The sequence below is a fragment of the Corvus hawaiiensis genome, chromosome 13, assembly GCF_020740725.1.
Source record: "Corvus hawaiiensis isolate bCorHaw1 chromosome 13, bCorHaw1.pri.cur, whole genome shotgun sequence".
Lineage (NCBI taxonomy): Eukaryota > Metazoa > Chordata > Aves > Passeriformes > Corvidae > Corvus > Corvus hawaiiensis.
Genome location: NC_063225.1, coordinates 14,394,401 through 14,417,340, shown reverse-complemented (window position 1 = coordinate 14,417,340; position 22,940 = coordinate 14,394,401). Strand labels below are relative to the sequence as shown.

The window sequence follows — 22,940 nt, the reverse complement described above, 5'->3', positions numbered from 1 at the left end:
CTATATTTCACAAAAAGAAGTTGCTGAATCCATTTTTTATTTCCTTTATGTGGAATTCTACATGCTCCAAGTGTAATTGAAGGCAGAGTGTAACCATCTGCAGTTTAGAAGAAAATGTTACAATTCAGAAGTGTCTGTTTATTCTTTGGAAGGCAGATACAGGAAAAAAAACTACACTGAATTTTTAAAGTTTTCTTAATCTAATATAATTGTTCTTCTATTACAAAAGTCCTTCATCTTTGTAAGAAGTACCAGATTATGTGGTTTTCTAACTGAAAGAATGATGTCTTGTTAAGGTATTAAGCCTTATTCTAATGGCTTTCAAGCATTAATTAAATTATTTATTAAATTATTCTGGTCAACAGAAGACAAATATGTGACTTACAAAACTTATTTTAATTATAGTCTTTAAGTAAGAGAAAAGCACTAATGCCTTTTTTTTCCTTTGCTGTCATTTTTAGCCAGTTAGAAAGCAGTCAGAGCAGTGCTTATTTAATTAAAATTTCTAGTCTTTTGCAAATTTACTGACTTCTCTTAAGAGTTATTTCTTTCTGAAGCCACAGTAATGTTTTTAGAATGGAGAGCAAGGGAAAGCTTTATTCTGTGGCTTTTCCAGAGATAAAGACCTTGTTCTTTTTTCAGTCAGTTTAGTCTTCACACACTTTAGCACCAGGCTGATCTCTGTTTGGTGCTGGCACACAGTGTCACTCAGGCAGTGGTAGGTGGAAAGGCACGTGTGAGTTGCCAGCTGCACCATGTAGTCACTTCTGCGAGTGCTGAGCCTGGACCAACCCCTGCAGGTCCCAAATGCTAAGCTAATAAACCTCCTTAGGCACTGAAGTGAAGCTTGTCCTTAAATATTTTCCCAAAGCTTAGCACTAGTGATCAATATCAGGAGAATCAAGCAGTGCAACTGTTTGCAGCTAGAAAATATCCTCAAAATAATTCTTGATGTTAGCACTTCTGTGCATGAGCTGTAGGTGTTACTAACCAGACTGTCAGACAATACACGCGCTAAAAAAAATGATGGAAGTTCTTGATGCAGGGAATTTTTCTTAAATCTTTTCAAGTTAGGTCTCTGAAAGGCATCCTGTCCATATGAATTTTGATAGAAATGTCTGCACTTCTAAGTTTTGTGGATCATTTAAAAGTACAGAGGTTGTTCTTTACTCTGCTAGAACTCCTCAATATGAAAATGTGGGTTCTGCCTTTCTCAGAGATGATTTGTACACTCTTGGCTGGAGCAGCCCAGGCATGCAGACCATTCAGGCACACCACCACTAACATTCAGGGGGAAATGCTTTCCCCGGCATCTGAGCAAGGATGTTGAATACGTGTCATTCACGTAATATAGTCAGCTTGGGAATTAGATGTTTATCATTAAAATAAGCAGAATGTTTAAAAGCATGAAAAGAGTTTATTGTGAATTAAACTCTACTTGGTCCACCCAGTGCTTAGCAAAGGTTCATGCAGATGCACAGCACCAGTTCTTTCCACTCCAGAAATTTTGTTGAAAGTCATCTTGTAGTCCATGTAGAGTAGATGGACCCAGTAGCATACATTCACTTCAGTGAACTCAGGACCAGTCTCTTGATTAGCTGGCCAGTGTGGATGCACTTTTTAACTATTCTTCCACAACCTTCTTCCTCATTATTCATAACTTGTTATAAGGATGTTTCTATGTATGTAAACACACATACATACAAATATACATGTCTTAAGAACATTAACCTCTACGTTAAATAGACCCACATCCAAAGCAAATGGAAAAACCTACAAAACCTATATTGATTTTCTGTCTTCTGTTGGCCCAATATACATACGCTCTCTGCATTCTTGCAGGACTGTTTTCACTGCTTTTTATCACAGTCTCATAATTTTATGTAACATTTCCATGTTCAAATTAAATACTAGGTAAATTATTTTTGTCCTATTTCCATAAAACTGCTGTACTCACCTTCTGTAGAGAATCAAAGTGTGTAACTCATCTCCTATGAAGTTCTGTGCCCTATTAGCACTATCAGATATATTTTTGCTTTAATAGCTGTTGCAGCTCATATTTGCCACCCAGCTATTTTCTCAATTAAAATACTCCCTACTTCTCATATTAATGTCAGCCAACATCCAAGCAATCCACTATGGAAATCCCAAGCTTCACATCATCAGTAATTATACAGTGTAAGCCCAGCTGAGCTGAGAAGTGTTTTGTTTATTCTTCAAAACCAAGGATGAAACATGCCCAAAGCACCACCGTCTGTGGGACATGAGAGGCGGCAGATAAAGAGTTGAAGTTTTGTCCCATTTCTGTATTGTGCACGTCAGGGTGGTTTGAGTTTGTAACACTTGATCAGCCATGTGTTTAATTCTGCACCCCATCACACCTGTCCTGCAGCCAGATCCATAAGGACAAAGCCACATGCTGAACAGCACTGTCCTTCTGCACTGGCAGATCTGGCTGCAGAACCAGCACCTGGCTCAGAGCAGCCAGAGCAGTGCTCTCCTCCAAAAAGCCAGAAGAGAATCTGCTTATGCCTAATCTCTAAATCAGTGTGGATACGAGTCTTCATTTTGTTCATAAAAACAATTAAAATCGAATACATATATATGTACAAACTGCTCCCTATTTTTTCCAATAATTGCACTTCTTTTTAATCAGAAATAAACGAAATCCCAGTACAAACTATTGATGAAAATCAGGATCTGTACCCACTGGGAGTGGTTTTCAAAGTGGTTTGGAAGCAGTATCAACATATGACTCGGGGTCTGGCTGTTGTTATGATTGTTACATGATGTTGTTTCCATTTTATTTATATTCTGGCTTAGAACTCTGGAGTTAGACATCCATTAGAGCCAACACTACGGCTTCAAGCCTGAGGTGAAACGTTTGTTAACAGGACTGCAGTAGTCAGCTTCAGGCGGGTTTACCGATTTGATCGCGTAGAAAGCGCAGTCCCTGGAAGTTGTACTGGTTGTGTTCTGGTCAGAACGAGCTGAGCAACGTGGAGCAGATGCCGGTTCCCTGCAGGCACCTGGGTTGTTTCGCATCTGTGAGATGCCTGTAGGACTTGTTTCAGCATCCACCTGGTGACAAGATGCGTCGTACTTTCCAGTGTTTCCAGGGATTAGCAGCACTTTAGTTCTGTGGGTACGCGGGAGGAGGGCAGCACACGCAGCACGCTTGCGGGGGCACGGCCGCCCCCGTTGGCTTAAGGGCTGTCAGCGCTGTGCGGCGGGTGCTTATCGCGGGGTGCGCCAGGAGCAGCGGCCGCCCGCGCTCTAGGCCGGAGCTCGCGGGCCGCGCGCGCCGGGATTCCCTCAGGGAATGACGTCCCGGCGGAGCGCGGCCATTGGCTGCGCTACGGCGAGTTCTCCATTTATGGACACATCGCCCGCGCGGGGCAGCCCAAGCCCGAGCCCCGCGGCGCTGGTCCCCTCCGGTCCCCCTCCCGCGCCGTTCGGCTCCGGCCCCTGCCCCACACCGTTCGCCGTCTCCGGCCCCGCCCCGGCCCCGCCCGGCCGGGAGCTGCGCGCGCGGGGAGGGCGGAGCCGCTGCCCCCTCCCCTCTCCTCCGCCCGCCCGTCCCTCCGTCCCGGGGCGCCGGCGTGTCTGGGCAGAGCCGTCGGGCAGCGCAGCGCCGAGGAGCAGCGATGGTGAGCGGGGAGCTCGGCAAGGGGCCGAGCGGGGCCGGGGCAGCTGTGGCGGGGCCGGGGCCGGGGCCCGCGGGGCGGCGGCGGGAGTGCGGCTGTCGCGTCTCCTCGCGCAGTGCCGGGAAGGGGCCGTGGCATCGCTCCGTGTCCCGCTCCCAGCCGGGGAGCGGTTGTGTAACAGCGCCGGCCTGTGGGAAGCCGGGCCGTGCCAGGCACTTGCCGGGGGCCAGCGGCTGCCGGCCCTGCAGACCGGAGTCGGTTCCCTTAGTCGTGTCCCGAGCCCGCCCGTCCCATCGCGGGGCGCGGGCAGAGCCGGCGCCGCCTGTGGAGCACGAGCCGCGTCTCCCGCTCTCTCCCGCCGCTTGGGATCTGAAGAGGTTTCGGATGTTGGTGTCCTCGGGTGGGAACAGTCCTGTGGCCGGGAAACGCCACGGCGTGGTTGAACAACAGGTGACGCCTCTCTGGGTCAGAGGGCGCTGGCGGGAGGGGTCTCGGCGGGTAGAGCCGCACCCCCGCCTCACGGTGCCCGGTGCTCCCGCCGAGCCGAGTGCCGGTGTCACTCCGGTCCCTTCCCCGGCGGCGGGAGCACTCAGGTGTGCCGCAGAGGCGGCTCCCGAACCCGGGAGCTCGGGCACCGCCACTGCTGGGGCTGTGCCCTGCTGGTGTGATGAGGGGACGCGATGTCAGGAAAACACCTCAGTGCTAGACTGAGGGAAGATTGAGGTTCGGCGGGTGAACCTGGTTTGTCTTTAGTAATGCCTCCTGATGATTGATAATAGCTTTCATCCTGAAGTAATCCAAGTAACGATTATGTCTACCTGTTACACAGGAACTGAGAACAAGTTGTGAAAAATCCTGTGGGGTAATAAACTAGGCTAAAATCCGTAACTTTTAAACAAGTAATTTATTTAAAACTGTTTTAAAGTAGAGTACTGAAGATCTGAGTGTTAAGATACTTGAAAAACTTTTGCAGTATTTCTGCTAAAGCTTAACTAAGGTTGGATTTTAAAGACTGACCAGCCTAGTTCTTGTGTATTCAGAACTTAACTCCCAATACCTTTTCAAGGATGCCTTTCTTACTGTCATTGCCTCTGCTTTGACTTCCTGAGTCAAGTACAGTTGCACCTCGTTACATCTATGTGGAGCACAAGTCTTTGCTTTAAATAAAGCATCGCAGAAGTTAGGAAGCTAAAACTTTTCTTGAAGTCAGGCATGATAGTATCAACTAGCTCTCATAAACCTGTTTTTGGTAAGGAGCTTTGAATAAGATAGGTACTTATGTTCCCTGGGGGCTGATTGTTTCACCAGGTGATTCAGATCAACTCGTTAGCCTTAACCTTTGCCCCTCAAGTACCTGCTATGTCACAGACACCTGTGGCACATATGGGCTCCTTGGCTGGGTCATTGCTTAGACTGCTGACGTGTTAAATGGGATTGGAAGTCTTTGGTGCAGGTGCTTCAGAGATGTCTGCCTGTTACCAGTAATACTTTGAGATTAGTCTGTTAGTTGCTCTGCTGTGGCCTCCATTAATTCCTTTTTAATGAAAGGTTTTAATCAAAGTACTTTTTGTAAATACATATAACTAACTGGCAATATACTCTGTGAGATTTACTTTATCAAAATAAGAGAATTACTTTCTTCCACAAGATACACTTTTTAGGGATGTATTCAGACAATTATCCTCCAGCTTTTAATTTGATATTGAAGTAGTTTTTCACTGTGATAGCTCAAACTAATATGAATTAGGTTATGAATTATTTAATATTTTTAGATTATTGGTAAGTAATTACTACAATAAAACCAGAAAAGAATGTTTTTGAAAGTGCTGCTTTTTCAAATAATTATGCCTAAACAATTGTTTGATAGTCATTAGAAGGTAGTATTTTGTAACTTAGTTGGCAGAAGGATTGCCTGGCAGTACTTAAAATGACTGCTGATGAACATGAATCATGCTACTAATATCCTGAAACTTTATACTCCTTCTCTGTGCTGTATAAAAACCTCGCAGTATTCTCCTTATTTTTGTCTTAACAGTTTTGATGTCTGGAGAGTGAAAGAAGATGAATGTTGGAAGTGTTTTGTGTTTTCTAAATTGAGTCTTTTCTGCCGTTTCTTCTTCACTGTAAACCTCAGAGTGACCCTTTCCTGTTCTGACAGGGTCCCCAGTGCAGGGTGCTGAGTTGCCACTGACATCAGGTGCTGTTGGTGCTTCTTGGGCCATCTGATACAGCAGAACAGATACCGGTGCCACTGGTCTGTCACTGGTGCCTTCTCCAGTCCCTGCCGTGGTGCACTGCCCCGCCCAGCTCACCCTGCAAAGCTCTGTGCACTTAGCAATATGTCTGTTCCTTTTTGCTGGTTTATTTTTAATCCAGATCAATATCTATGTCAAGTTAACAGTGTGGTTTCAGGAGGAGATCTGCTAGCATGGAATGGGTGAGCTGTTTCATGGCTGTACGTGGCAGTACAAGGTGGGAATAAGCAACAGCAGGGCAAAACTGTAGTAAAGCTAACAAGTCTAAGGAACATCTGGCAACTTGAAATTTTTCTCTTGAAATGCATCCATTTTGTTAACTTTGTATTTCAATGTTTTAAATTCAAAATTAAAAAATCCTTAAAGCCTCTAACATCTTAGCTGCAGTTTGTAAGCCTTCAAAAACTGGGTATTATATCAGTGCCAAGTAGTCCCACTCCAGTGAAGGACTCTATCCATAATGTGCAGGAAACCTCATGATGAAACTAAGCTGGAACTTGCTTGAAAGGGAAGCATATGGTCAGCTGAACTTTATGCTGTTATACTGTGCGTTTGAACCTTCATGTCATGGGGTAGTTCATGGAGATGCATTGGAGGATCTTGAATTGGATAGAGAATCTGTACCACATTACAAAAATTATCTTGGACCTTTAGTTTAAAGTAGCTCTTTAGTCTTCAGGGAAAGATTGTTCCTCTGAGTACTGTCAGCTGGCTTTGACTCTTCTAAGGATAAAACTTTGAATGTCAGTCAGCAAATATTTTCTAAGGCATAAGCTGCTACTATATTTAGGAAAAAAGCCAACCACAAAATCAAATAAATGCTCCCCCCAACAACAACCCAGTAGTGACCAACTTTGACTGATTTTGCATAATCTCTGTTCCAGAGTACTTTTACTGAAGTTTTGTACCAATTTGTTGGGCAGAGTGAGAAGGGAAAGCTCCCAAGAGAAGACAAGATCAGCAGTATCTAGATTAGCTCACAAATTGTCGAGCAAGGCAGGATTGTCTAATACGCTTATGTTAAAAAACCCAGTGTGTTTCTCTGTTACCTTTAACCAGTATTTCAATGCTGAGCAATTTTCTGTAACACTGCATTCAGTTTGTGCATTTTATCTGGGCATACTTGCTGTCTTCTTGTTTCCACCTCTTCAGCAAAGACGGAAGGCTGACTTTTAAAGAGGAACTTTTTTATAGCAATTTGACATCAGAAGAGGGCAGATATTTATAGCCCAGTCCAAAGAAGCTGAGATGTCTTGATTCCATGTAGTGCCTATGAAAATCTGCAGAAATGAAAGACTGGATTAGCCTGAGGGGACTTGCTGGCCTTTAGGATTTGGTCCTGAAATAGTGAATGTGAGATGGAACCTGGGAGCTTATATTAAGTCTTTTTTTTCTGCAGGGAAGTCACAAGCAAGACAGTGATGCTTCTGTATTTGAAGGGTGCTTTTCTGTCTGGTGTTGCAGACAGTAGCCTAAGCTCAAACCTTGCTCTCTGCCAAATGTGGAATACTAGGGAGGGTAACAGCATGTGCTTTACGTTATGTCTAGAGGTGCATTAATGGAAAAATCTTCCAGCTATCTGATGTTTCTTTCTGGCTGATGTATAAAATATACTAAAACACAGCAGCATGTTAAGTAGTAAAGCTAGTGATTCATACTTGATGTGTTTTTTTAGGCTTGCATTGTGTGCATGCTTGTCTTTGTTTAGGTCTCTAGAATGATTTATGGATATATTGTGTTTGTTAGAGCACTTTTTTAGAAGACACTAATATATGCAGAATGTTACCCAAGTGCAACTTTTGCAGCTGAAAACTGAACATGTGATTGTGTATTTCTTATATCTTAAGCATTTTTCTCATCACCTCTTTTGCCTTCCAGATATGTTCTACATACATAACTAATTTATTGTGAAAGATGGGGTAGCAACGCTATTAGTAGTTTAACTAAACTATTTGCAACCACTTTTTCTTACCTTAAAGGAATAACATTCACCAGTCTCCGTGCCTTATTCTTAAAGCATTGCTGCATATGTGGCATGGGTGAAGTTAAAATGAGTTTTGTCATAGTTAGCACATGGAATGTTAAGCTTTTATGAGTTTTCAGTAAAATCTTAGTAATGTTCCCATCTTAACATGGAAAGTATGTTACCTTGCTTAAAAAGTTGTACATCTCTTTAGAGAACTGTTATTATCACCTTTTGTAATATAAAATTGACTTCATAAATACCAGTATATTCTCTTTTCAGTTGTAGGAGTTAAGTCTAAAAGTGTCATTGATTTAAATGGTCATGCACTGCTCTATCCAAGGTATATCGTAAAGAATAAAGGTTTTGGTTATTTCAGCATAAGGAATATTAAATACCTGCATGTTTGGATTTGTATTCTAATATAGTATGCATGTATCCATTAATGATACTAATGTATAGAACATGTAAATAAACATCTTCAGAGTTACAGAAGAATCCTTAATATTAAAAAAGCCTAACTTAGTTGCTGCATGTGATGAGGAAGGGAGCAAAAAGATAAGAGGTGGTCTTTCCACCTTGGCTTCTTGCTCTTACTTTACCAGGCTAACCCTGGGAGTGAGTTTCCTGTAGTTACCTGAAGAGTTCTGACGCAGATCATTGTAGTTCTGCTGATGGAGACCAGCCTGGGATTGGCGTGCAAGTTGTCAGATTTTTGCTTACCCTTTGTTTCTCGTTATTGCCACAATAAATGGCTTATAAACGACAAATTCACGTGCTTTCCTTTTCAGTTTCCTAAAACACTCTTATAATGCAACACCTCAGTCTGCTTTTTTTAGGAAGCTGCATTCCAGATCTAGGTGGTGTGTGGCTACTGAAAGGCATTAAGAACTGTATTAGAAAGGGATTTTGCACCTAATTAACAAGGGTTTTGTTCTGGGAATTAACTGTGCAAAACTAGAAGCAGTAAAATTGAAGCTTTTGGAACTGGGAGGAGTGTGTGTGTATATGTGTGTGCTACAAAAATAAGGATTTGGAAAATATTTCAGTTCCTCTGCAAGCACAGAAATCCGGGCGTAGGCTTTGGTAAGAAAGGGTTGGCTAGCGTTACTGTTAGCTCTTTGAATTAAGCCGCGTTGTACTATCTAAACTCTTACCATGGATATGAGCAGCAAAGGTTTACCCCAGCGTAAAAGGCTAAACGTTTTAGGGAAAATCGTGTAAGGGTTCTCTCATACATTTTCTCGTCTGTTGGAGGCCATTTACTTCCTCACTAGCTGTGGTCTGCCAAGGAGCTTTTCTGGTTGATGCTGGTCACTAGCAAATGACCAGCATTCTTATCGACTCTGCTGGAAGTGGGTTTTTGTACTGCATGTGTATGGGGAAGTAGTCCAGGTGTATGGGGTGCCTGCTAACCTTTGGAACTGCTGTAGTCAAAGAACTCTAGGTAGCTGTAGTGTGTTATTTGGCTTTTATTATTTCTACTATGGCTGTAAAAGTATTTGTAAATATCAGAGAAATATGGCAGGAAGTAAACAAGAATTTTCTCCCTTTGTTAAGATGAGAACTGAGAGGTGTCTCTGAGGACTTGTTTAGGCATTCACCTCAATCTCAGCCTCCCGTGGTGCTCCTGTGACAGCTTGGGTGTGAGGAGCTTATTTTGGTCAGACCTTCCTGGGCTCGGTTCAGTCTTTCCCATCTCCTGCTGCCTTCCCCACGTTCCTGAGATGCCAATTACTGTCCTGCCCAGGAAGTACGGTTGTCATTCCTCTCCTGACTCATACTCATCTTCTAGCTTTCCCATCCTCCACCTACTGCTTTCCTCCCTCACATCTTTAAAACTGTGAATACCCCCTGGGGACACCAGGTGTGCAGTCAAGTCCTAGCAGTGCATGGGATCCATTCTGTCTGCTTGACTAAGTCACTGCTGTGATAGGAAAAGGTATCTTAGTCTACAGCTTTTCCCCACACTGAACCTCACCTTTCTACCTCTTCTGTTAAATATACTTCATATGAATGTGTAAATGGCTTTGGGGTTTGATGATGTCTTCTACACAAGCAATACATCTAAACCCAAGATAATTTAATGTAAACAGCCTAGGAAGAAGGGTATGGGTAAGGGTTTTTTTTTCCAAAGACACAGCAGCATTTGGTTGATACTAAAACCATTTGTGGATTGGGTTCATAAATTATGAAGTGTGTTTTTATCAAATTCTGAATTTAATTTTTTTTAGTTGAAAGTGAAAATACTTTTTTAAACAAAACAAATGTGAGAACTGACAAGGAAAGCAGTGTTGGCAATTGGAGTGTGAGTCAGAGCTATCAGAAGTGATGCTTATTGGGAAGCCTACTTACAGGGTGCTTTTAAAGCACGAAGACTTACCTATTAACATAACTTCCTAAATGTGAACTTGAAAGTTAAAGCCGGATGTTAGCAGATCTTGAGCATGCTTCATGATCGACACTGTCCTGGAAGTGTCCAAAGGATTATAAAATAGGTCTGGTGCTCTGCTATCCTGTCATGTCTGATTTTTTCAGCTGCCAGAAGTGTCTGGTGAAAGCCACTTCTGGCCGTCGGGGAACAGTGCAGTGGCTTTGGGATGGAGTGATGATAGATGTTTTTCTTTAGACTCCTTCAAAAAAAGGGAATGTAAATAGGCAAAAGCATGTGCTTCTAGAAGCTATTTTCTTGCCTTTTTTCGGCAATCTGAAGTCTAAATGAGAGGTTTTTGTTGGCATCCTTCAAGCAGGATTAGCAGTCTCGCAGTGACTTGCTGCACTTGTCCCTGTACAGGAAGTGTGGGTTTTTTTTTTCCTTGCCAGCTCAGAACCACTCACTGAATCACTGTCATCAGCTGAGCCTGAGTCTGTAACCACTTCTTGGTCAGCCTTGTCTAATTTAAGTGTTGAAGTCATATTCAAGTCTGAACAATGCAGCCTGATACCCTCTATAAAACAAGGAAAATGTTTTCAACAGCTTTAAAGTCTTTCCTGCTTGTGTCTTATAAAATATGCTGCCTGATGTTTGATCTTGCACCCTAGGACAGTCTTCTGTTTTCAGTTTGACATTCCACAATATTTGTGAGGCTTTAAATTCTATGCAGCTTACCAATGCGCACTGTTATCTTTTGCAGTGATTGATGTCTTTTCTTATGCTTTGTGTTGGATATTGCTAATAGCAGAAATACAGAAAGATGGAAGTTGGAACTTCTTGTTAGTAATATATTTGCAGTGCCAAGTGGTAGTCAAGAACTTGTCTCATCTTGTTTTGTTTTGGTTTCTTTTCCTGCCTTGAAGGATACAAGTCTGCACAAATGCTTAAGTGCTTCCAAATTTGCTTTTGCAATAACTTGCAACCCTATGTTCTTCCCAACTTTGTAATGAAGTGCACAGATGCAAAGTGTGTTTAATGCTGCCAACACATTTGGAGTCCCTAGGGTTGTGAGCCCTGGACTCTTTGATAGCTCATCTGCTGTGGAAGTACTATTGCTCTGTAGTAGGAACATTCTGAGGACGAAAGTTTACCTAGGTATTCTAAACATCTTTGAGCTGTTGTGCTTCTGGCACACACTAGCATGGTCACCACCTGATCACTTGGATTTTGGACTAGCTTGTTGCAGGTATTTTGATATTTGAACTGGAAAATACTTCCTTTGCTAAATGGAAGCAGTGTTCTTGAGGCATATTGAAAGAGAACTTTCGCTAAACCTAATCTTAAAGGCCATTTCATGGGACTCAAAAGCAAGTGCATACTTCTAAGTTTAAGTATTTGTTTTTTCTTTCAGTATTTGAGAAGCATTTGATTTGTCTCTTAATTAATTGTGAAAGAATTTGTTCTCCTGTACTAATCCCTGCCTGTATTCAGTACATACCTAAAGAAAGAGAAATGTGCATAAGTATTTATAACAGTAATTGAAAACAGTCATACTTATACTACAGATATACTTAGATTAAATGGAGAATTAAAAATGTGATTAGATTCATTCCAGAAAGGATGTAAAGCTACAAACCCACCCGTTCTTGCTTTCAGAGCACAGAGGTACAGGCTGTCTACATAGTCTGAATTAGTAGATAATTCTGTGGTATCTTCTGGTAAGGCAAATGAAACAAGGATTTTTGCGTAATTATTTCTGCTGTCTAGCTAAATGTAGATCATGTTTTTGAAGGAGTCAGTGATAGGATGCAATCGTCTAATATCGGAAAAAATAATTAGTCATGGGAATCCACAGTTACATTAGACCCTTGTATCATACTTAATTTTATATTTTTTGTTGATTCTTGATAGTGCAGTTTGTATGAGAGCAAGTTAAGTTCATACACTACTCCTTAAACTTTGGATATCTTTCCTACAATAATTTGAATTAAAAATTTGGATACTATGAAAACTGATATATTACTATGCGTGATTTTTTTACATATGGCTTCTGTACCATGAAATATCCCACTTCCCATGTAAACTTGATTAGTTCCTGAATTCTGAATTGCCTGAATCCAAGAAAACAAATATTTGACTTTGCCAATTAAAATATAGTGCATCCACTAAGAGCAGAATTACTTCAGCTAGATTTATTTTCTCTGCTTAAAAACTGTGCCTCACAGTCATGTTTCCACGACTCAATGCAGTGTTGTTGGTAGTCTCCAAAGCCTTTTTCAGTGCCTCCCCTCAAATTTAAGTATGCACTGGCATCTGCTATATTGGTTAGTAATTGCTAGATTCAGCAAACCAAAGATTCCTACAAAAACCTTCTGGTCTTTCAAAAATAGCTTCTCAGAGTAGGGCAATTTGGATGTGTTCAGTTTTTGAGGGGATCCTGGCTGTTTTTTGTGTATCCTGCAGGACTTGAGTAGACTGAAGTAAGTTGCCTTTTTGGAATTGATTGGCCCTGGTGGAGGGGGTAGCATCAGCCTCCTGCTATAGAGGAGCAGCATAAATCTGCTGAGAAATCTATTGCAAAGGAGCTAAAAATGCATAATTCTGTCCTGAGCTGTACCCAGACTGTTGGCCATTATTTGCTCTGCTGTTGGTTTTGCAAAGCTTCTCTTCCTGTGTTTTCCTGGGTAGCTGGGAGTTCAGAATCACAGCTGTCTGCTGCCACCTTTGGTGGGTGCACAGGCAAGGGGTGGCATTGGCACACAGTGCTGCTGTGGGCTCTCCCAGCTAAGGATGGGACTCAGCAACCCTTAAGGGCATGTTTGGTGGCCAGTACTTGCCAATGGCTGAGGGCAAAGTCCTGGCAGGAACAGTGGTTCAGAGCCCTGTCAGAACCCAGGGCCCATGTTGGTGATTCCGGTTATAGGAAGAGACTGCCAGCAAATAGAAGTTGGAGTAACTTCTACAAACTGTGCTATTTGTTATGTTTTTTTAAGAATTAGACTTGACATGGGGAAAAAATGAACTGGAATGTTTTATAACAAATGGAGATCCAGTTATGGCTGTGTGTATGCCTGTGGAGGTCTGAGCTGAGGTCTGGCCTTTAATGAGCGAAAACTTGAGCTCCATTTGAAGCAGAGTTGGGAGTGGGGAGAATGACTTCATTGTAGGAGAGGCCACTGCATTTGCTGTTTTGCTGTGCTTTAGTTGTTTCTTGTCTCAGCATTCAGTTGCAACCACAGAGTTTGGAGCATGAACCATTTTCAGATGAGAAGGAAAGCAGGGATAGGTCTTCAGCAGAGCAAGCCAGGTCAGAAGTGTACCTACAAGTGAAAGAGGACTTGACAATACCTGAGTGTCCAGTATGTGAAACTCGAGATAATGCTGAGTACTGTTTCTAACAACTGAGCCTGGTTTCTTAAGCAGCTTAGATATTTGTATATAACTGTCAGTCTTGTCTCTCTGCATTCTGTGATCTATATCTGAATGGCAATAAAGGACTAGATTCAGTGTATTGGAGAAAATAAGGATTTGCCCAGTTTGATACTTGCTTTAAATAAAAAATCAGCATATCTTCTGGTATGTGGTCAGCAAAACTTATATTTGATAAAACTGAAATGTCTTCTGTTGTGGTTAAAAAAAAGAATATACAATAAAGGAGGTTAATCTGTTCTAGCTTGAAGCTGCCTTCAAACACTCAGAATATGTGTTCTCTGCAGGGCTTACTACAGCCTCTGGTGACTTTGACCTCAGTCTCAGGAATATGTAATGAAGTGTGTGAGCCTCTTATGAGGCTATAAAGTGGTTGCACTTCAGTAGCACAGAGAGAACGGATTAATTATTTCACATAGATAGGACTGTTGGTAACTGGCAGTTTTAATATTGAAAGGAGTACCTGGTTTGCCAGTTCCAGTGTTAGCTACCCAGCTGACTGCTCCAGGAGTCTTAATGCTGTTCCCATGAGTACTGTTTGTTAAAGCTTTTCTAGTGGTAATAGGAATTCTGGTTCCAAGGTTCTTAATGCCTGAAATACCAGCACACCCAGTCCACAGAGACCTGATCTCAATATGCAGAATAAGTTCATGACCAGCAGTGGTTTCTTCCTGTAGTTTACTTTGTGTTTTTATTCTTGGTACATTCTAGGAGTGCTTGAGAGGAAGCAGGACAGTGGCTACTTATTCCCATATTTGGTATTGTTCTAGACAGAATGGACATCCCTCACTAAAAGAAAGGGGTGATACAGTGTTCCTGGACAATTTAACCTGCCTCCGACCATGGCTTAATCTTGGCAGAGTCACAGGGGTCCATTTCCTTTGCAGGTGTACACATTGGAGTTTTCTGTCTGGAGTTACAGTGATGGTTGGTGTCACTGGTGGGGTCCCTTAAGATAAGTGGGCCTGACTCTGACTCTTCAGAATACTAAGAGCTTGTATTTACGTGGTTACAAATCCTTGATCTCCAGTGGAGCTTCCATTGGTCTACACGTTAGTAGTGGTGTATTTTGTCTTATAAAGAGGTGGAATTAGTGTTACTAAGTACATTTAGTGAAATGAACACTCAAGTCTAACTGTGGAAAAGGAAACAATATTTAGAACATCAACTCACTTGCATCTCCTAACTTTCTTCTTGGTATTTTTCCTGAGACCTTTACTGGGAAGGGCTTATGTCTTCTCTACAGATTTAGGGGTGAAGAGGGAACCCCAAGCCCTAAATCTGCTTTCTTAAATGGTCTCTATTAAAGCCGTATTGGGAAAGAAGCAAATACAATATATTTCAGAAAAGCACTGTAATCACTGACAATGTAGGCACTACTTCCTGCTGGAATAGCAGGCTATCTTACCTGCTGTCATGCAATTCACCTGTAAAAAGACAAACTAAGGACTGCAGAAATTAATCATTATTTTAGTAGTCCTGAGATTGACCTTTTCTTGTTATTAATTATTGAAATCTCTACTTAAACTGAGAGTAAGTAAGTTCAGCTGCATGTGTCAGAATGCCTAAAATTAATCCTTTATGGATACAGTATTGACAGAACTAAAAACTTCCAGTTCTGAATAAGAAAGGAATGTCTGAAATCCATCCAGAAAGGCGGAACACTATACAGAGTTTTAAATCCCTGTTTCAGTGTCATTGGATAAGTTTATAGACTTGAACAATTAATTTTTTTTTTTCCCCAGACCTGAGTGTCTCTTTTGGGTAGAGGAATTTAAGACCTGTTTATTCTGAAACAAGGCTTAACGGTGTGAAAGCTGACAAGTGCTGAAGCAAGTCTGTTTGGGCTGTACTGACAGCACAGCCTGTACCCTTAGAGTATAGGCAGGTACTTCATACATCACTGAGGATGTTCTGATGGATGTCTGAAGGTGGTAGTTTGAATGTAATGAAGAAGCATGTTGTTACCACGATTAATGAATTAGTCATGAAGAGCTATTTAGTCTGACACACCTCGAGAGTGTTTACCTACTGAAATCAGGTTTTCTTTTGTTCAGATAATTTCTTAATGATACAGCAGGCTGAGGTGCTTTTGCACCTGAGGCCATTAGGTGACTTTTTCACTTGACTTGTCCCATCTGTGGGTCTGTTCTTAGACTGGAATACATTTAAAATGAAACAGTCAACAGGCTTTACCCTGCACCTCTGGGGGAGGGAGCTTTTCTGAGTGTGGCTGGAGTCCAGCCTGGGGCTGGGAGGGACAAAGCAAGAAAAACTTGTCCTGTCAGTTTGACCGTAACCCACCTATTGTGATTTGTACTGGGTCTCTGATACTCAAAAATGGTTAAATAGCTCTTAACTTAGTATGGGAGGGAGACTTCAATCAAAAATACCAGTATTAACTTCTACTGTTCTAGAAACACTTAAGATGCTGGGGAGTTCTTCCTAGTCTGTACTTAAAAATATGTAGGTGGAGAGTCAGTAATTGTGATGTTAACTACCTGTGGTGAGGTAGCTATGGTTGTTAATTTTACATCTGAAGCAGACAGTATATTGGAAGAATGTACATTTTTATTTCAAGGTTGTTTTTACCTGGTGACTACACTTAGACCTTAAAGTTAGAAGTCAAGGTTATGGTGTTTGTTTTGGATTGGTTTTTTTTCCTCCAAGCCTTTGAAAATATTTTATCATCCTTCTCTTTACAGGTGTGGAGTAGTAGGCCAGCTATAAAATACTAATCCTGTTGCTGTTTGCTCGTTGAGAGTGCAGGTGTACAAACAGGAAAAGAAAAAAACAAAGGGGAAATTAATATCATCTGATTACTAAAACAAAGATGCTCAAATTTAGTAGCTAAAATTACGTTCAAGCTGGTAACAGGATACCGTGAACAATGAAACTACATTCTGTAGCTAATTATGTCCTTTTAGGGCTTGTTTTGCAATTGTACTTGACCAATTGAAACTCTTCAGGGGCGTAGAAGTCAACCTCATTTAAATGAACAACCTACTTTTTTTTTGCATGACACCTCAATGAGATGCCTAGGCTCTTACTTTTCTTTCGTAGTATTTTTGAAGACTTCGGAATATATTTAAGAACTAAAACTAACTAGCTTTTTTTAAAGTGGTGTTTTAAGTCAGGGCAGGTCAGGACATTTTAAGTATTAGAACTGGCAGGTGGGGAGAGTACTTTGTTGTTGTTCTGTTCATTTGCTACTATAGCTGTAGTAAAACATACAATTTTGCCCCCTTACTCCTGTTCTGTCTTCCAGTCTCTAGTGTGACAGTGTGGGAGAACCTCCCGAAGTACCAAAGCTGTGCAGAGCCTTTGTGATCACTCTCTGGATGTTTTGTTCTGGTGCCATTTTATTAAGGACGGAGTGGGGAATATATCTGAGGCATGTCCTAACAGCTGCCATGGACTGTATTGTGGAGCTCTCCTAGGAGCCTAAATTATCTCTAGTGTGAGAGAGGGCTGGAATGCTCTGCTGGTTTTGACAGATGATACATGCAAACTACATTGTGCCCTCTGTGAGGGAAATGTGACTTGGTCCACAGTAGGCTGAGTGACAGGACTTTCTCAAACAGGAAAGAGAATAAGGGAAATAAATCTAAAAGGGAATGGTGGAATGGTCTGGGCTGGCAAGATGGTGGGAGCCTAGTCTAGTCCAGGCAAGCTGCTTCCAATTTCCATGTGAAGTTCTGCTCCTTCAGCTCTACCTTAATAGTGCTCTTTCCATCTGTTTATAAGCCTTTAATATTGCTGATGGAATTGGTTAAGTCTGACACCTTCTCTGATTCTAACCTTGTATAGGAAATGTGTCTTTGTCCTCCTTGGCACAGATCATGTGGCTTTGAAATACTTGGCCAGACTTTGGTCTTAGCTCTCACCTTCTACAGTTGCCTTCCTCATGCCTTCCCTTCTACATCTTTAACTCCCAGCAAGCCTTTGCAGTCGTCTTTTGTCTTCAGCTGCAAATGCCAAAGGACATGCTCCACTTCATTACAGGCTTTTGGGATGATTTTGGGGGTTTATCCCTTAAATGTTATCTATAATAATGTGATGTCTAAGTTATGCTTTTACTAGTAGTTCTGAACAGATTTAGGCTTGCTCAGGCAATGGTGTATGTAAACATTGGATCATTTTTCTGGTCCTTTTTAAAGTGCAGATTTCCATGGCAGTATGTACTATAGGGAAACTTGCAATGAAACGTGTTGTATAAAGGCAAAGAAGTTCTGTTTTGTACTTCGAAATAAGGTCATGGAGATGAAAATGTACAGATGGACATTTGTAATTCATGAACCTGGTTATGTGAATAAGTCCTGTTACTGCTTAAATGTCTGTATATGAAACATGTGATATTAGCAGTAGATTACAAATAATTTTTTATCTTTGTAGTAGTCCTTACAGCTACTGCTGTGGAGTATTGGAGAATTTTTCAAAGTGCAATAAGATATATAAATAATTGCTGCATTAGCACTAAATAGGCAGAACATCCCTGAGGATAAATCTCTAGTAGGAATCCATGGAATAGCTGGTGTTAGGTATTGCCTGTATACCACAGAGCACAAGTGTGTGTTAGAAGCTACAGGAAAGCCTTTCTGTCATGCTAGCTGTTGCCAAATGATTTTAAATGCAGAGCATTTTTGAACCTGCTGTCAACACTGTCTAGAAGCAATACAGCTGCTTTACATCTGGACTCAACTTTTACTTGCTAAATATTCCATGGCACCTTTTTCCACCACAAATAACCAAAACTTCTGACACTTTATTTGCAGGGTTTTGTCCCTTTTGGTAGCACTTCTGCTAAACTGGCAATTACTGACTTATCCATGGCTAAATTACTACTGTTGTCTAGAAATCTGAGCTTTACCTGATGCTCTCCCATGCAAGTGCTATGCAAATCAACCCTTGCTTAACACTGAGATTTGACAGGAGCAAACTGCAAATCAAGATAGCTGCAGGCTGCCTCCTGTTCCTCTTACTGTGTTTCAGCAGAAACAAAATGATTCTGGCAGTCAGACATTGCACAAGGAGTATGCATATCTAATAGTCTGATTCTTTAATCTACAGATTTTTAAGAGATGCTTTCATTAACTGGATGAGACATGCGGAGCTGCATAACATAGTTGTTCAAATTAACGTTTTGTAGAGGAAAGAAAAAGGCACAGGCAGACGGCTGGGATGGTTGAAGATCCTATGCCCAATGTGTGATGTATTTTTTCACTATATGATACATAGAACTGTGCGTGTTTTGTAGCAAACAAGCTTTTCTCGCTTACGTGCTCAGGTTCATTTGAAGTGTAGTAATTACCCTGGTTGTATGTACAAACTGGAGAATGAGAGGCTGGAGAGCAGCACCATGGAAAAAGAGACCTGGGGTCCTGGTTGATGGCGAGTTGAACATGAGTCAGCAGTGCCTGGCAGCTACAAGGGCCAGGTGTGTCCTGGGGGGCATCAGGCACAGCGTTGCCAGCTGGGCAGTGCAGCGATTTTCCTGCTCTGCTCTGCATTGGGGCTGCCTTACCTTGATTGCTGGGGGCAGTTCTGGGCACCACAATACTGAGCCGTTAGAGAGCCTCCAAAGGAGGGCATGAAGAGGGTGAGGGGAAGCCGTGTGAGGAGCGGCTGAGGGCACTTGGTCTGTTCAAGCTGGAAGAGGCTGAGGGGAGACCTCATTGCAGGTACAGCTTCCTCGTGAGGGGAAGAGGAGGGGCAGATGCTGATCTCTTTGCTGTTGTGACCAGTGACAGGGCTTGAGGGAATGCCCTGAAGATGGGTCAGGGGTGGCCTAGTTTGGACACTAGGGAAAGGTTCTTCACCCAGAGGGTGGTTGGGCACTGGAACAGGCTCCCCAGGGCAGTAGTCACAGCACCAGCCTGACAGAGTTCCAGAAGAGTTTGGTCAACACTCAGGCACATGGTGGGACTCTTGAGGATGTCCTCTACAGGGCCAGGAGTTGGACGTTTGTGGATCCCTTCTAACTCAGGATAGTCTATGATTCTATGGCTTTAGCAGAGGTTTAGAGAATGGGAGTGAGACTCCCAAACCTGTGTTGCTAAATGACCAGCCTCAGAGCTTCAAATCCCACCTGATTTGCTGAAAGGGCTAAAGCATTCCATGCCTTGTGCCTTTACTCCCTTTTCCAGCATATGCTTGAAGTCCTATAGGGCCTGGTGTCCTCAGGTGACCTTGGTGGGGTGGATGGGTGGGCCCTACTTACCAGCAGTAGTGCTACACTTGGCAGGATTGAAGTAGTAGGAGATGACGTGGCTGTGAACCGTGAGCTTTTGCCTAACTTCACTCTTGGTCTGCAGCTGCTTCTGAATGCTTCACTGATGTGAGAAAATACTGTGTTTTAAAACCAGTCTTTCAGTAAGCAGTAATTGAAATGAAATCAGTAGCCATCTGAAATATCAGAATAAGGTCTTACAGTACTGCATATAAAAACTTAGTAGGAAACTATGAAATGGGGTTATTCATCTACCTATTGAAAAGTCAAACTAGACGAGGCATTCCTGTGCAGGCAGGCTTTGGGTTACGTTTCTACATTTAAATGCAGCAGGACCTACAGTAGGGGCATTTTGTATTGCTTTTAAACAATTTAGAAATTTTACTAAAGAACAGTTCCTGCTGCTGTGTTCTTTTTTATTTTGAAAAAATGTGAAGAGAAAACCCGGAGGTTTTCCTTAACATAGGTGATTCTGATAGCTTTCATTAGTTTGGGTGTAATAACGAGGAGTGAATTTGAAATACTAAAAATTGTGTTCTCAATGGCAACATAGCAAAGGTTTGCAGATTGGTTTAGTTGCTAGCAGCCTTCATACCTTGCTTGTTTAAAAAAAAAAAAAGTCTGTGTAATGAGTTACTCTGGTCTTGTTGGATTTGGTCTTATTTGACTTAGTTTTGTTGATACTCTTTTGTCTGTGTTTGTGCAAAGTTACCTTGGAGGATATTTGAAGATCCAGCTCTATAAGGAGTGGGACAAATTGTCCTTCATTTCGGTGGGACAGATTAGATAGAATCTGTAATGTAGGGTTTCTTAGTCATCTGAAATGTCCAGACAAGGAGGAAAACTTAAGATATATGGATTGTATCCTTTTTTTTTTTTTAAATTTATTTTTAAAATAGGACACTATCTTTAAAAACAGACTGCCTCAAAATTGTCTTTCCATGCAGTCCTGCAGGGACAAACTCTCATAGTTGGCCTAAATACTTTTTGCAGAAGCAAATGGTTTTCTTTTCAACAAAACCTTACTAGGTGTAAATAAAAACAGCAAGTTATTACAGATACATGGATATTTTGTGATCCTTTGTTCTTTTTTAATTGTGTGTTCATAATTAGAAAAATTTTGGTTTTGAAAGCCTCAATGAGTTTCAGTATTTTAGGTGTTGAATAATTACTGATGAACTTTGTTTTTACACTGTTTATGTCCCAAAGAACCTCAAGCAATTTTTTAAAAAAAGACTTTACCACATTCCTTTATTCAGAATTATCCTCTGGTTAATTTACATTTGGCAAAATCTTAGCTATGTTTATGTAAAGACTGGTACTCTGCTGAGCCTCAGTGCTGCTTTGTGAGGGATGCCTGAATCCAAGTCAGGGAGCTGCCTTTTGTGGGTCATGTTTGGGAACCCCTGAGCCCTGCATTCCCACTGCTTCAGAAACCAAAGGCCAGCTGAGACAGGAATGAACAGTGCTCACAGGTAAAAGGGACAAACCCAGGCACCTGTGTAGTAGCACAAAAAGAGATTGATCTCGGACAACTTGAAAACTGAATGAAACTCTTGGTCCCTTTCTGCAACTACAGTAAAAACCCTGGAAGTGTGTCTGCAGGTTTGGGATTATCCAAATGCTAATACAGCATGTTGAGCCCTTAGTCAGCATTGGGGAAGCCTGTAGAAAAGTGTCAGTATTTTTTAAGAAGTTGGTTTTGGTATTGCTCTTGGAATGCTCCCAACACTTTTTTTTCCTTTTGGTTCTCATTCTAACTTAGGGGTGCCTCAGTGTTTCTGGGTCAGATGTGAGGAAAGCAAAGGAACTAGTTTGGAAAGAAGCTGTATTGGAGGGATTTGTCAAAGCTAACGAGAATCCACTGCAGAGTAATTAGAAATGAGGTGAAGTTGAACTGCAGTGGGTACCTGTTAATGGAATATGTGTGTCCACCTGTGTGCCTCGCTCACAGCCATGGTGCTCAGCTAGGGCTGTGTGGCAATATTGCACCCTTACCTGGTACAGCCTAAAGGCACAGCTACAGGTATTGCATTTGAGTTGCATTTTTAGCACTTCACTTTAAATTGTATTTCTGTTAGGCAAGATGGAGCCAAAGGCAGCATTTATAGTATGGTAGAAAGACTTTGAGCTGCTCCTGTGGTCCTGATGGGGTCAAAAAGACTATGTTGTTTATCAAGTTGTCATGTAAGCTTAGAAAAAGCTACTTGAGTGCAAATTTGTAAGCCAGAACTTTATTTTTAAAGAAACACAAACCTTGCATGTAACATGGAATGTAGAAAAAGATAAAGCTGCTCTATAGGCTTCACCAGTCTGAATTGCAGCCGCCAAAAGTTAAAGGATTTTGATAATCTGAGCATCTGTTCATGTCCAGGTTGTTTGGGGTGGAGGGAATGAGACAGTATTCACTTAATGGTTGTCTTGTCTGAATCAGAATATTATGCTTAGATGAAAAAGTAGTTCAGCTGATTTTAGTTTATATTTTAATTCATTATTATTTCAGTTCATGTGGGTTTGAATCAGAGGTCTGAAATTGAATGAGTCCAGAAGTTGAAAGCAAAGTATATCACAAGCATTTAAGTTTAATGTGGGTTCGTGTCAAAGCGCTGCAAGCCAAAGTCTTCAGCCACAGTTCAGCACCTGAGACTTAAATTGTTTTTCTCAATTACCCCAGTTTTGAAACCTTGTGATTTAGCTTGAATTTCACCTGTTCTGGGTTTTCATTATGAAGTATAGCATTTTGCTAAAGACATAGAAATGGGAAATTAAAGGGAAAAGAAAATGCAGCATCACACTGCACCAGTACAGAGGTTCTTTTAAATAAAACTAGGGTATTAATCTGTGGTGGTCTGAAGCAGTTTCTCCTCAAAGCTGACACTTGGCTTTTTACTTGGTTTCCCCTTTAACAGAAATAGTTGGAATCTTATGTATATTTATGATGCTGATGCTGAGTTGCAAGGTCTAAAAGACATTTAAATTTGGTCTTTTGCATAATACTGCCAAGTCGGTGATAAAGTTACAGGTTTTGTGAAACAGTTTCTTT

The 22,940-nt window shown here is 41.7% G+C and overlaps 1 protein-coding gene across 1 annotated transcript in view; it reads left to right on the top strand.

Annotated features, from left to right (window-relative positions):
• Positions 1 to 3,322: 3,322 nt before the first annotated feature.
• MYO1E (myosin IE) overlaps positions 3,323 to 22,940 on the top strand; it is a 77,872-nt gene continuing 58,254 nt past the window's right edge. Inside the window, 2 exon segments of the mRNA XM_048317670.1 lie at positions 3,323 to 3,582; positions 3,584 to 3,650. Coding sequence (XP_048173627.1) covers positions 3,323 to 3,582; positions 3,584 to 3,650 — 327 coding nt within the window.